This window comes from Esox lucius, chromosome 6 (assembly GCF_011004845.1).
Source record: "Esox lucius isolate fEsoLuc1 chromosome 6, fEsoLuc1.pri, whole genome shotgun sequence".
Lineage (NCBI taxonomy): Eukaryota > Metazoa > Chordata > Actinopteri > Esociformes > Esocidae > Esox > Esox lucius.
In genome coordinates, this window is record NC_047574.1 from 30,707,256 (window position 1) to 30,719,350 (window position 12,095).

The 12,095-nt window shown below is 45.9% G+C and overlaps 1 protein-coding gene across 3 annotated transcripts in view; it reads left to right on the forward strand.

Annotated features, from left to right (window-relative positions):
- oga (O-GlcNAcase) overlaps nt 1–12,095 on the forward strand; it is a 62,142-nt gene that overhangs the window by 38,812 nt on the left and 11,235 nt on the right. For all 3 annotated transcript variants that reach the window (XM_020047395.3, XM_010870293.5, XM_010870292.5), the window contains exons 14-16: nt 2,494–2,579; nt 3,749–3,853; nt 4,245–4,336. In XM_020047395.3, coding sequence (XP_019902954.1) covers nt 2,494–2,579; nt 3,749–3,853; nt 4,245–4,336 — 283 coding nt within the window. The remainder of the gene's footprint in view (nt 1–2,493; nt 2,580–3,748; nt 3,854–4,244; nt 4,337–12,095) is intronic.

The window sequence follows — 12,095 nt, forward strand, 5'->3', positions numbered from 1 at the left end:
TAACACATTTTGTAGTTAATTTATTGCTTAACAAATTGGTTCATGTTGAAAAGATTGATTCCATAACGGGTCATCAGTGACTAATGCAGTAACTGCAGAGGTTAGTGAGACCTGCCCAGCAAAGGCTCTGTGTATCAGTGTTATTTCTGGTTCAGAGTGCTTAGTCAGCCTCTCCTGAATTTTTTCTTGCTGTCTCTCTCAGAACCAGTGTGTACACTTAACAGGTACACACACAAACAAATTGGTCTTCAAGCACATACACACAATGACCATACACACCCAAAATGAGCACACACAGAGTCTAACCAATGTAATACAATTTCCTGATGCAGTTTGGACCACCCTTTATGTGAGAGGTCATCAACAGCCATTTAATGTTTTTTTATTACACCGAAGCACCAGCATGGCCTCCAGGTTACACCGTAACCATGTTTCATTCACAGGTTTCTGTCCAGAGCTGAGGACTCTAACCTCTACAGTACACAGCAGGCAGCAAAGCCACACTGGCAGAACCACTTAAATCATAGGTATAACAACATTATGGAGTCCTATAGTCCAGTAGATAATTTGAGACAGATCCTGTTTCTCCGGATACATTAATTTAGTGGATATGTTTGTCTTTCTAAAGCACCCCGACATTAGATGGTTCATAAACAAATTAAGATCAACCAGTTAGTGTGCAGACAACCACATGTAATGCTTTGTTTTTTTTAATAAACAATCCAATCCACCAGATCTATAATAGTAATTAACTGGACTGAAAATGCACTTTTCTAGATTCCCAATGTGCTTACCTCCACCACTAATTTGAGCGCACTACTGGGCATTGCCAGGCGCCGAAATCTGGTGAAGAGGGGTTGTGTCCCCGTTGTTCTTCGTTAGCGCTGCAGCTGGCATTCAGTCTATGTTCTTCCTCCCTGGTGTTGTCGCTGAAACACGTGATCTAACAACTATCTTCTACTGTTCTCTCCGTGTGCAGATGGACGAATCCTCAGTACCAGTTTCTACTGCTATTGGATCGCCACTGGCCGATGTATGCGCACTGCAGGCCTTGACGCCTTTTCGATTGGGTTTTGTTCTTTTGCCTTTGTTTTGATTTTCATATGTAATGGAGAGTTTGTGATTTGGCCAAGGAACAAAAAGCAATCCTTGCAGATGAAGTCACAGTCCCATTTTTGCGCAGCGGTGTTTAGTAGCGAGCGATAAGCTGTAATTTTTTCGAATCTTTACTTCCCCCCTCTGACAGCATTTGTTTCTCTCTAACATGTTTGTTTTTACCAGTAGGAGGACTTTTCTTAGAAGTGGCTCGGAACCAGCAATGAATGTGCCCACACAACGGGGACCACACTTAGCATTCGGAATAAAAACTCTACCAGCCTACCAAATATAGAGGGTATTAAATAAAGAATACACCAAAATCTTCACTCTTAAATATGCTTTGAAAGTGGTTGGTTGTTAGTTCAATTGCATTGAAGCATGACAAACCAAAACAAGTAAATCGGCAGTATAAAATAGCTGTTTTATCAGCATGGAATGTATCTTTGTTAACTGTTGGACATCATCATGGTGTACGGTGTTGTTGCTTGACCCTCGAGCAGCTGAAAACTAGCTGTGATTTCCTCTGTGTGGGTGCATCTGGGCGCTGGGCCTCATCAGTGTTTAAATGTCAGGGTGAGGGGTTGTTAATATGTGAGGGGCTGGAGCATTTACTCCTCCTGTCCTCTCCTATTGCTGTGCCTGTTTCTTCACATGACAGGAGACCTCATTACCATATTTGGGATTGTTGATCTGATCTTACTGCCTGATGACACATTTCTAACAAAGTGCTTCTGAAATTGTAATGGCCAAAACAATGGCAATGCTTTTTTATTTTGAATGGTGGTCCATAGTTATTACAGTAGTCAGTGCATACTTTTGCCACAAAATGCCGGCTCAAAGTGCGCTAAAAACGATGTGCCTCTTTCTGCGTCTTTGCACAAACCAGTCTGCTCTACATTTAGTTTTTAGGGGGGAAAGTTCCTCCTGGTTTGAGTCTTGCTCTCTGGTTATGTGATGAGGCAGGTTAGATGAGAGTGTGACTTCAGACGAGGAGGTGCTGGGACCAGTGGGGTGACGGCAGTTGAAGCTTACACAGGGCGAGTTGCCCCTAGACGCTGACTCTTGCTCTGGTCTGTTGTAACTAGCTGGAAATTCGCACTCTGTCCTCACTTGTTTGAGTCGCATTGACACACCAAAGTAAGCTTTAGTTGCACAAGCCCCCAGTCCAACCCGACTAATTCCAGATGGAAATGCATTTTTCATGTATTCTAAGTTGGAGGGGGGGTGGCCCAAAAAAGTACTTAATTTTCTTTTGAGTGATTGGAAAGGAATGACATTTAGACCCTTACCCCAATGCTACAACCCCTCCCTAACCACCACCTGTCAGCGAGTACCTTCTTATCTCTGGTCCCTGTGGTAACGCTGTGTCCCTCCGCCGCTGTGTGCTCCTAACAGGGTGCCGTAGTCAGGCCACTGCACAGTTCCTTAGTGGAGACCAAGAGCCTTGGGCCTTTAGGGGCGGTCTAGCAGGAGAATTCCAGGTATCTACCTAAGCACTGACTACACAGATCTAACTGCCTGTAATGCTAGATAAGAAAATGAAATACAAGTTTTGTGGTGAAGAGAAAGCCGTTGTTTGCGCACAGCAGACGCGAGAAGGTTTGGTCTGTCAAAGGTGGGTTTATCATGGCTATGTTCAAATCTTTTAAAAATAATATTCCCCCCAATTGTAATACAATGTATTTAGTATGTCAATTTCTTGGACAGTTAAAAATAGCAGTGATTTTCTAAACTTGTTGGTCCATTCTGGATCCAGTGTAGTCGAATACGTTTTAAGAGAAAGTGAAGGTGAACTAAATCCATTGAAAGCTATAGGAGTCACACCAAAGTGATGGTTTCCTAATGCTAAAATGTGTGAAATTTGGAATTTCTTTCAGATGGCTTACTCAAAGGAGATGCTGCTTTTTCCTAGCGCATGCGTTCTGCCTTCCCCTCCCCTGCCTGTGTGGCATGGCTAGGGTTGGATTTCCATGACATTTCATTTCTTTGCAGGAAAAGCTCAGCGCGTATGTATGCATTGCACCACCAGTGAGAGCGCAAGCAAGTCCACCCACTCAACAAAAAAAAAACTCCATGAGCAAACTCCTTGCTCAAAGACATTAATACCAAGTAGATAATCCTTAAAAAGACGTTGGTTTAAGCATGTTTAATATACGTTGAAACGTTTAATATAGGTTTGCTCCTGGAGTTTTGTGTCGGTGCCAGAATCATTACATTTTTCTACAGGAGTACCCAGGCCTTGCGCAGCGACTCTTAAACCCAACCCCAGGTAATGGAGCAGCAGCATCTCCTTTAGCGAGCATTACCTTTCTCAGACCAAGCCTCGCCTCCTCCCAGACACTGTAACTCACAATTCCCCTGTCTGTAAGAAAAGAAAAGCTTCATTCTGTGCTATGCTCTCATGAGAACAGATGTGATGATTTGCTACTGCGGTTCACTGTCTAGCCAGAAGTGCCCAGGAGCCTTTTTGTTTTGTTCAGTTACTTCCAAGTCTTGGGCCATTGGTTGGTTTAGCCTTCCCTTGATAACCAGCTGTTGACAGCGCCACAGTGGCTCAGCAGTAGCAAAGGAGCTCTGGGTCTGAGACAGTGAACACAGAGAGAGGGAAAGAGTCAGTCAAACTGAACACATCTGTTTTGATCCCCGACAGAGATTGTTACCAATCGACGGGGCAAACGATCTTTTCTTCCAGCCTCCCCCAGCAATGCCGACATCCAAAATCTATTCCATCAGGCCCTACTATCCTAAAGATGAGGTGAGACTGCGTTTTTACTCATGGTGTATTTTGTGATATGGGCTGTAATCAGATACTGTGTCCAAATTACAATGATCAAATGCCCCAGAAAATATAAAAACAGTATAATTTTGCATTCATATTTTTGAATGAGATGTTTATCTTTAGTTGAATAGTCAGTGAAACCAGAACAAACAGTAAGTTGATAAATAACCAAAATGCTGCTGTCAGTGTGTATTTTTTACCAAATACATCAGACTGTAGTTCAATACAGTGAAATCCAAATTGCAGCATACTCAACTGAAGTGATATGCACTGCCCAATTTCCCCTCTGAATCAGTATTAGGTCAGCTATTTGCTATATTCCTGTTTAGTTCTCTAACGTGTGTGTGTGTGTGTGTGTGTGTGTCAGCATGCCGTGTACAAGATCTGCAGAGAGATGTACTCTGAAGGAGTAGAGGGACTGCCTTTCTCTGGAGAGGAGCCTGACCTCATAGGGGACCGGTAAGTACTTAATTGATTTAAATTGTCATCCAACATTAGGTTGAATACAGCGGGTCGATTTATTAATTTTATCCATTGTAGCAAAATCACAAGCTTCAAGGTTTTACCTTCAATGGGCTTTCACACCAAAAGAAGCAACCGCTGACTGTAACGCCTTGTTTTTGTGAAAGGTCTATTTTTCACAGGGGGGCGCAATACTATATTTTCTATAAAATATACTATAAATAATTAAATATGAAACCAAAATATAGTCTATTGTACAGGTGATACCTATAATATGTATTTTAAATCATATACATATTATTTTTATAAAATGTTGATTGCACTGTATTTTGACCAGTCATGTAGCAGGTTGGAGAATAAAGTGGCATGACGCGGAGCTGCCAGGCTGTTCGTGGGTTTTTATATTACAAAGCAGAATGCAATAATGCGCATATCCTTTAAAACCTATATTCAATAGTATAATTGAATAGTATAAAGACAACATATCAAATGTTGAAACCGAATTATATATGCCCACTTTGAAATTGATGCCAGCAACATGTTTAAAAAAACCTGGGACAGGGGCAACAAAAGACTGGAAATGTTGTGACATTCTAAAGAATCTGGTGGAACATCTAACAGCTGATAAGATTAATTGGCAAAGGTCAGTAACATGATTAGGTATAAAAAGAGCATCTCAGAGAGGGTGGGTCTTTCAGAAGTAAAGATGGAGAGGGGTTTACCACTCTGTGAAAGACTGTGCAGGCGAACAGTGCAACAATTTAAGAATAAAGTTTCTCAACATAAAATTGCAGAGAGTTTGGGGATCTCGTCATCTACAGTACATAATATGAAAAGATTCAGAAAAATCTCTGTACGCAAGGGACAAGTCCAAAAAACAATATTGGATGGCCGTGATCTTCAGGCACTCAGTCAGCACTGCATTAAAAACAGACATGATTCTGTAGTGGACATCACTGCATGGGCTCAGGAACACTTCCAGAAACCACTGTCTGTGAACACAGCACGTTGCTGCATCTACAAATGCAAGTTAAATCTCTGCCATGGAAAGAAGAAACCATATACAGTACCTCACAAAAGTGAGTACACCCCTCACATTTCTGTAAATATTTGAGTATATCTTTCCATGTGACAACATGGAAGAAATGACTCTTTGCTACAATGTAAAGAAGTGAGTGTACACCTTGTATAACAGTGTGGCAACAAAAGTGAGTATACCCCTAATTGAAAATGTCCAAATTGGGCCCAATTAGCCATTGTCCCTCCCCGGTGTCATGTGACTCGTTAGTGTTACAAGGTCTCAGGTGTGAATGGGGAGCAGGTGTGTTAAATTTGGTGTCAACGATCTCACACTCCCTCATACTGGTCACTGGAAGTTGAACATGGCACCTTATGGCAAAGAACTCTCTGAGGATCTGAAAAAAAGAATTGGTCCTCTACATAAAGATGTCGTAGGCTATAAGAAGATTGCCAAGACCCTGAAACTGAGCTGCAGCACAGTGGCCAAGACCATACAGCGGTTTAACAGGACAAGTTCCACTCAGAACAGGCCTCGCCATGGTCGACCAAAGAAGTTCAGTGGACATGCTCAGCGTCATATCCAGAGGTTGTCTTTGGGAAATAGACATATGAGTGCTGCCAGCATTGCTGCAGAGTCTGCATGATTGTCCACCCAGAAGGAAGCCTCTTCTAAAGATGATGTGCAAGAAAGCCCACAGTTTGCTGAAGACAAGCCGACTAAGGTCATGGATTACTGGAACCATGTCCTGTGGTCTGATGAGACCAAGATAAACGTATTTGGTTCAGATGGTGTCAAGTGTGTGTGGCAGCTACCAGATGAGGAGGACAAAGACAAGTGTGTCTAGCGTGGTGTTGGGAGTGTCTGGGGCTGCATGAGTGCTTCTGGCACTGGGATTGTGCCGGGAGTGCGAATTTCCAGTTCATTGTGGGATCCAGGGAATGCCAACTGTGACATACTGACCCAGGATATGATCCTCTCCCTTCAGAGACTGGGCCACAGGGCAGTATTCCAACATGACCCCAAACACACCTCCCAGACGACCACTGCCTTCCTATAGAAGCTGAGGTTAAAGGTGATGGACTGGCCAAGCATGTCTCCAAACCTAAACCATATTGAGCATCTGTGGGGCATCCTCAAACACAATGTGGAGGAATGCAAGGTCTCTAACAACCACCAGCTCCGTGATGTCATCATGGAGGAGTTGAAGAGGACTCCAATGCCATCCTGTGAAGCTCTGGTGAACTCCATGCCCAATAAGGCAGTGCTGGAAAATGTTGGTGGCCACACAAAATATTGACACTTTGGGTCCAATTTGGGCATTTTCACTTTTGTTGCTAGTGGTTTAGACATTAATGGCTGTGTTGTGTTCTTTTGAGGGGACAGCAAATTTACATTGTTATACAAACTTTACAATGTAGAAAAGTGTCATTTCTTCAGTGTTGTCACATGAACAGATATGATCAAATATTTACAAAAATGTGAGGGGTTTACTCACTTTTGTGACATACTGTATAAACAGCATCCAGAAACGCCCGCCACCTTCTCTGGGCCAAAGCTCATTTGAGATGGACTGGGGTGTATTACAACATCATGGCTCCATAGTAAAAGAGTCTGGGTGCTAAACTGGCCTGACTGCAGTCCAGACCTGTCACACATTGAAAGCATTTGGTGCATTATGAAATGAAAAGCTGGTCCAGAGGCGCTGGTCCAGAGGCACTGTCCCCGACCGCCACGCAATGTTGTCAACCAAGACAGCCCCGCAACATCCAGAAATTTGAGGTACTCAGGGCGGATCTCATCCACCCCCGGTGCCTTGCCACAGAGGAGTTTCTTGACTACCTCTGTGACTTCAGCCCGGGTGATGGACAAGTCCACCACTGAGCCCTCATCCTCTGCTTCCTCAATGGAAGACGTGACGGCGGGGTTGAGGAGATCCTCGAAGTACTCCTTCCACCGCCCGACGACATCCCCAGTTGAGGTCAACAGCTGCCCACCTCTACTGTAAACAGCGTTGGTAGGGCACTGTTTCCCTCTCCTGAGGCGCCGGACGGTTTGCCAGAATCTCTTCGAGGCCAGCCAATAGTCCTTCGCCATGGCCTCACCGAACTCCTCCCAGGCCCGAGTTTTTGCCTCCACAACCACCCGGGCTGTAGTCCACTTGGCCTCAGGAGTCCCACAAGCCAACCAGGCCTGATAGGACTCCTTCTTCAGCTTGACGGCATCCCTTACTTCCAGTGTCCACCACCGAGTTTGGGGATTGCCGCCTCGACAGGCACCGGAGATCTTACGGCCACAGCTCTAAGCGGCCGCTTCGACAATGGAGGTGGAGAGCATGGTCCAATCAGACTCTATCTCCAGTCTTCCTCGGGATCCAGACGAAAGCTCTGCCGGAGGTGGGAGTTAAAGATCTCTCTGACAGGAGACTCGGCCAAACGTTCCCAGCAGACCCTTACATTACGCTTGGGCCTGCCTGTCCCGCTTCCTCCCCCGCCATCGGATCCAACTCACCACCAGGTGGTGATCAGTTGACAGCTCCGCCCCTCGCTTCACCCGAGTGTCCAAGACATACAGCCGCAGGTCAGATGAAACGACAACACAGTCGATCATCGACCTGCAGCCTAGGGTGTCCTGGTGCCACGTGCACTGATGGACACCCTTATGCTTGAACATGGTGTTCGTTATAGACAGACTGTGACTAGCACAGAAGTCCAATAACTGAACACTGCTCGGGTTCAGATCAGGGGGGCCATTCCTCCCAATCACGCCCCTCCAGGTGTCACTGTCATTGACCACGTTGAAGTCCCCCAGTAGAACGATGGAGTCCCCAGTTGGAGCACTTTCCAGCACCCCTCCCAGAGACTCCAAGAAGGTTGGGTACTCTGCACTGCCGTTCAGCCCGTAGGCACAAACAACAGTGAGAGACTTATCCCCAACCCGTAGGTGCAGGGAAACGACCCTCTTGTTCACCGGGGTAAACTCCAACACATGGCGGCAGAGTTGGGGAGCTATAAGCAAACCCACACCAGCCCGCCGCCTCTCACCATGGGCAACTCCAGAGTGGTGAAGAGTTCATCCTCTCTCAAGAAGTGTGGTTCCAGAGCCCAAGCCGTGCGTTATCGGTGATCCCGACTACCTCTAGTCGGAAACTCTCAACCTCACGCACGATCTCAGGCTCCTTCCCCATCAGCGAGGTGACGTTCCACGTCCCTAGAGCTAGTTTCCGTGTCCAGGCGCTCGCGTACGAGCCCCAACCCCGGGCCTGGCTCCAGGGTGGGGCCCCGGCTGCGCCATACCGAGCGACGTCACAGACCCCAACATGTTTCTCATCATGGACCTTATTCACCGCGCCTCCATCTTGAAATCCAAAACGAGGCTGGGGGTTACACTCTAACCGGAAGTTCATTGACAGAGTGCAGCAGCGGGCGTCTATCATCATGGCGATACCTTTGTGGACATCAAATCTTTCATGTCTTCCCAACATAACAGTGGACTATGTCGAAAAATGGGCCAATAAGGACTGCATGATTCCCCGGGCTGTTTTGCTGAAAGGATACAGCAACTGGATCGAGGGATATGTGCACGACGTGGAAGGTAATGCACGGACGATCACAGCTTTTTTTCTGAAATCAGCATTAGTTAACGTTACTGTTGAAGTTAGCTTGTTAGCTAGATAAAACAACAGGACGTGACAACATTACAAGCTGATGCAAAGCATTGTTAAGATATATTAACCACACCAGCCTGACTGTTATTTTGAGTGTTAACAATAAATTATTTTGCCGACAGTCAAGAGTCGCTCAATGCGAAAAAACAAGGCACCTTATAACATTCAGGTATCATGACTGTGGATAAACTGCTCGGTTTGCGGAGTGGTGCCACTGCTAGAACAAATACGCTTGCTGTTTATCCACTGTTTATACGTAGTTGTGTGCTTAACATGTTCTAGATTAGCAATGGTTATTATCATAAACAGGCACAGATCACGTCTTGTTTATATTTGGCTGTAAGACACGCTACCCACGGCAGGACGTTAGCTGACCAGGCTAGTAAAAAGAGCAACTACTTGCTTAACGTTACCCCCGAATCAGCCCTTCACTTGTTATAACGTAAAAAGGACCGGTTCGTGGCTAATCAAGTCATGTCTATTTAGCCAGAAGGTTTAGCTAGCTATGTCTATGACAGTTAACATAAATATGGCTAACGTTAGCATCGTAAACTAATGTTAATATCTTACCTTGAAATGGCGACCGGGATCTCTTCTTATATTATGAATCCTTTCACGGCAAAATACAGGATCTTTTGGGAAACGATGGAATGTTTGACTTGTATAGGATTTATTTCTCTTAGAAGATGTACATTTGGGAACACAACAATGCGGCGGCATTGTAGGTAACGTTATGACAGATGGGCAGGCCAACGTTACTTCCGTACCCCACAGCCTCGTTTTGGTTTAAAGGAAGTGACGTGGGTGAATAAGGCGAATTAAGAGGTCTATACCCTCTACGGGGTGTTGGAGGGTTCATGGGAGTTTGCCCAACCAATCCACATGTGTTTTGTGGATTTGGAGAAGGCATTCGACTGTCCCTTGCGGCATCCTGTGGAGAGTGCTTCGGGAATATGGGGTCCTGGGTCCTTTGCTAAGGGCTGTCAGGTCCCTGTACGACCGAAGCAGGAGCTTGGTCCGCCTTGCCGGCAGTAAGTCAGACTTGTTCCCAGTGCATGTTGGACTCCGGCAGGGCTGCCCTTTGTCGCCGGTTCTGTTCGTAAATTTTATGGACCGAATTTCTACGCGCAGCCAGGGGCCGTCGGGTGTCAGGTTTGGGGACCACACAATTTCGTCTCTGCTCTTTGCGGATGATGTTGTCGTGTTGGCCCCTTCAAACCAGGACCTTCAGCATGCACTGGGACGGTTTGCAGCTGAGTGTGAAGCGGTGGGGATGAGAATCAGTACCTCCAAATCCGAGGCCATGGTCCTCAGTCGGAAAAGGGTGGCTTGCCCACTTCAGGTTGGTGGAGAGTGCCTTCCTCAAGTGGATGAGTTTAAGTATCTAGGGGTCTAGTTCACGAGTGTGGGAAGGATGGAACGGGAGATTGACAGACGGATCGGTGCAGCTTCTGCAGTAATGCGGTCGATGTATCGGTTTGTCGTGGTGAAGATTTACCGGTCAATCTACGTTCCTACTCTCACCTATGGTCATGAGCTTTGGGTCATGACCGAAAGGACAAGATCCCGGATACAGGCGGCCGAAATGAGCTTTCTCCGCAGGGTGGCTGGGCGATCCCTTAGAGAGAGGATGAGAAGCTCGGTCACCCGGGAGGAGCTCCGAGTAGAGCCGCTGCTCCTCCACATCGAGAGGGGTCAGCTGAGGTGGCTTGGGCATCTGTTTCGGATGCCTACGGAACGACTTCCTGGGAAGGTGTTCCGGGCTCATCCCACCGGGAGGAGACCCCGGGGAAGACCTAGGACACGCTGGAGGGACTATGTCTCCCGGCTGGCCTGGTAACGCCTCTGTGTCGCCCCGGAAGAGCTGGAGGAAGTATCTAGGGAGAGGGAAGTCTGGGCATCTCTGCTTAGACTGCTGCCCCCGCGACCCGGCCCCAGATTAGCAGAAGATGATTATGATGATGAAATGAAAATTACGACAAAGGAGATCCCATACTGTTGAGCAGCTGCAATCCTATATCAAGCAAGAATGTGGAAAAGAAATTCACTTGCAGAACTACAGCAATTAGTCTCCTCAGTTCTCAAATCCTAATGGAGTATTGTTAAAAAGAGGTGATGCAACACAGTGTTAAACATGCCCCTGTCCTTACTTTTTAAAAATGTGTTGCTGGATTCAAATCCAAAAGGGGCATGTATTTTTCCAAAAACAAGAACATTTCTCAGTTTCACAATTTGATATGTTGTCTTTGTACTGTTTTCAATTACATATCGGGATAAATGATTTGAACATCATTGCATTCTGTTTTTATTTGTATTTATTTTACGCAGCACCCCAACTTTTCTGGGAACGGGGTTGTAATTCAGAACACAAATTAAAACAAGACAACCAAAGCATTTGAGGGGTTTAACAAGTACTACTGGCTTGCAGACCTTGGCATCTGTCTTCTGGACTGCTGTGATAGCAATTTTATCGATTAGAACTCTTTTGGAAGTAGGTACAGAGACCGAGAGATAATTATCTTTGCACAATTAGCAGTTTATTTGCAAACAGGGAGATACACACATATAAGGCCAATGGGATCTCTGAGGTACCTAGAGAATCATCAAGACTTATACTTCAAAGTGGTGGGGGTACAAATCTGTATATTCATCCTGTAAAGAAAACATTATGTTCCTTATCCCTTCCTTCCCCCTGTCGTGTGTTTACCTATCCTGTCCCTAGTGTTTACCCAAATGGGCAGATTCCCCATACTTCCCCCAAGGGGCTAGGGGAAAATTGTAAATGGCCCTTTCAAGACAGCTGGCCACATTCCTGATATTGTCAGTGATCTCAAGGCAGCTGGGACCATAGTCACCAAGAAAACTATTGTTAACACACTACGCCTTGAAGGACTGAAATCCTGTGGCGGCTGCAAGGTCCCCCTGCTCAAGAAAGCACATGTACAATCCCGTCTGAAGTTTGGCAATGAACATCTGAATGACTCAGGGGAGAAGTGTTGTGGTCAGATGAGACCAAAATCAAGCTCTTTGGCATCAATTCAACTTGCCGTGTTTGGAGGAGGGGGAATGCT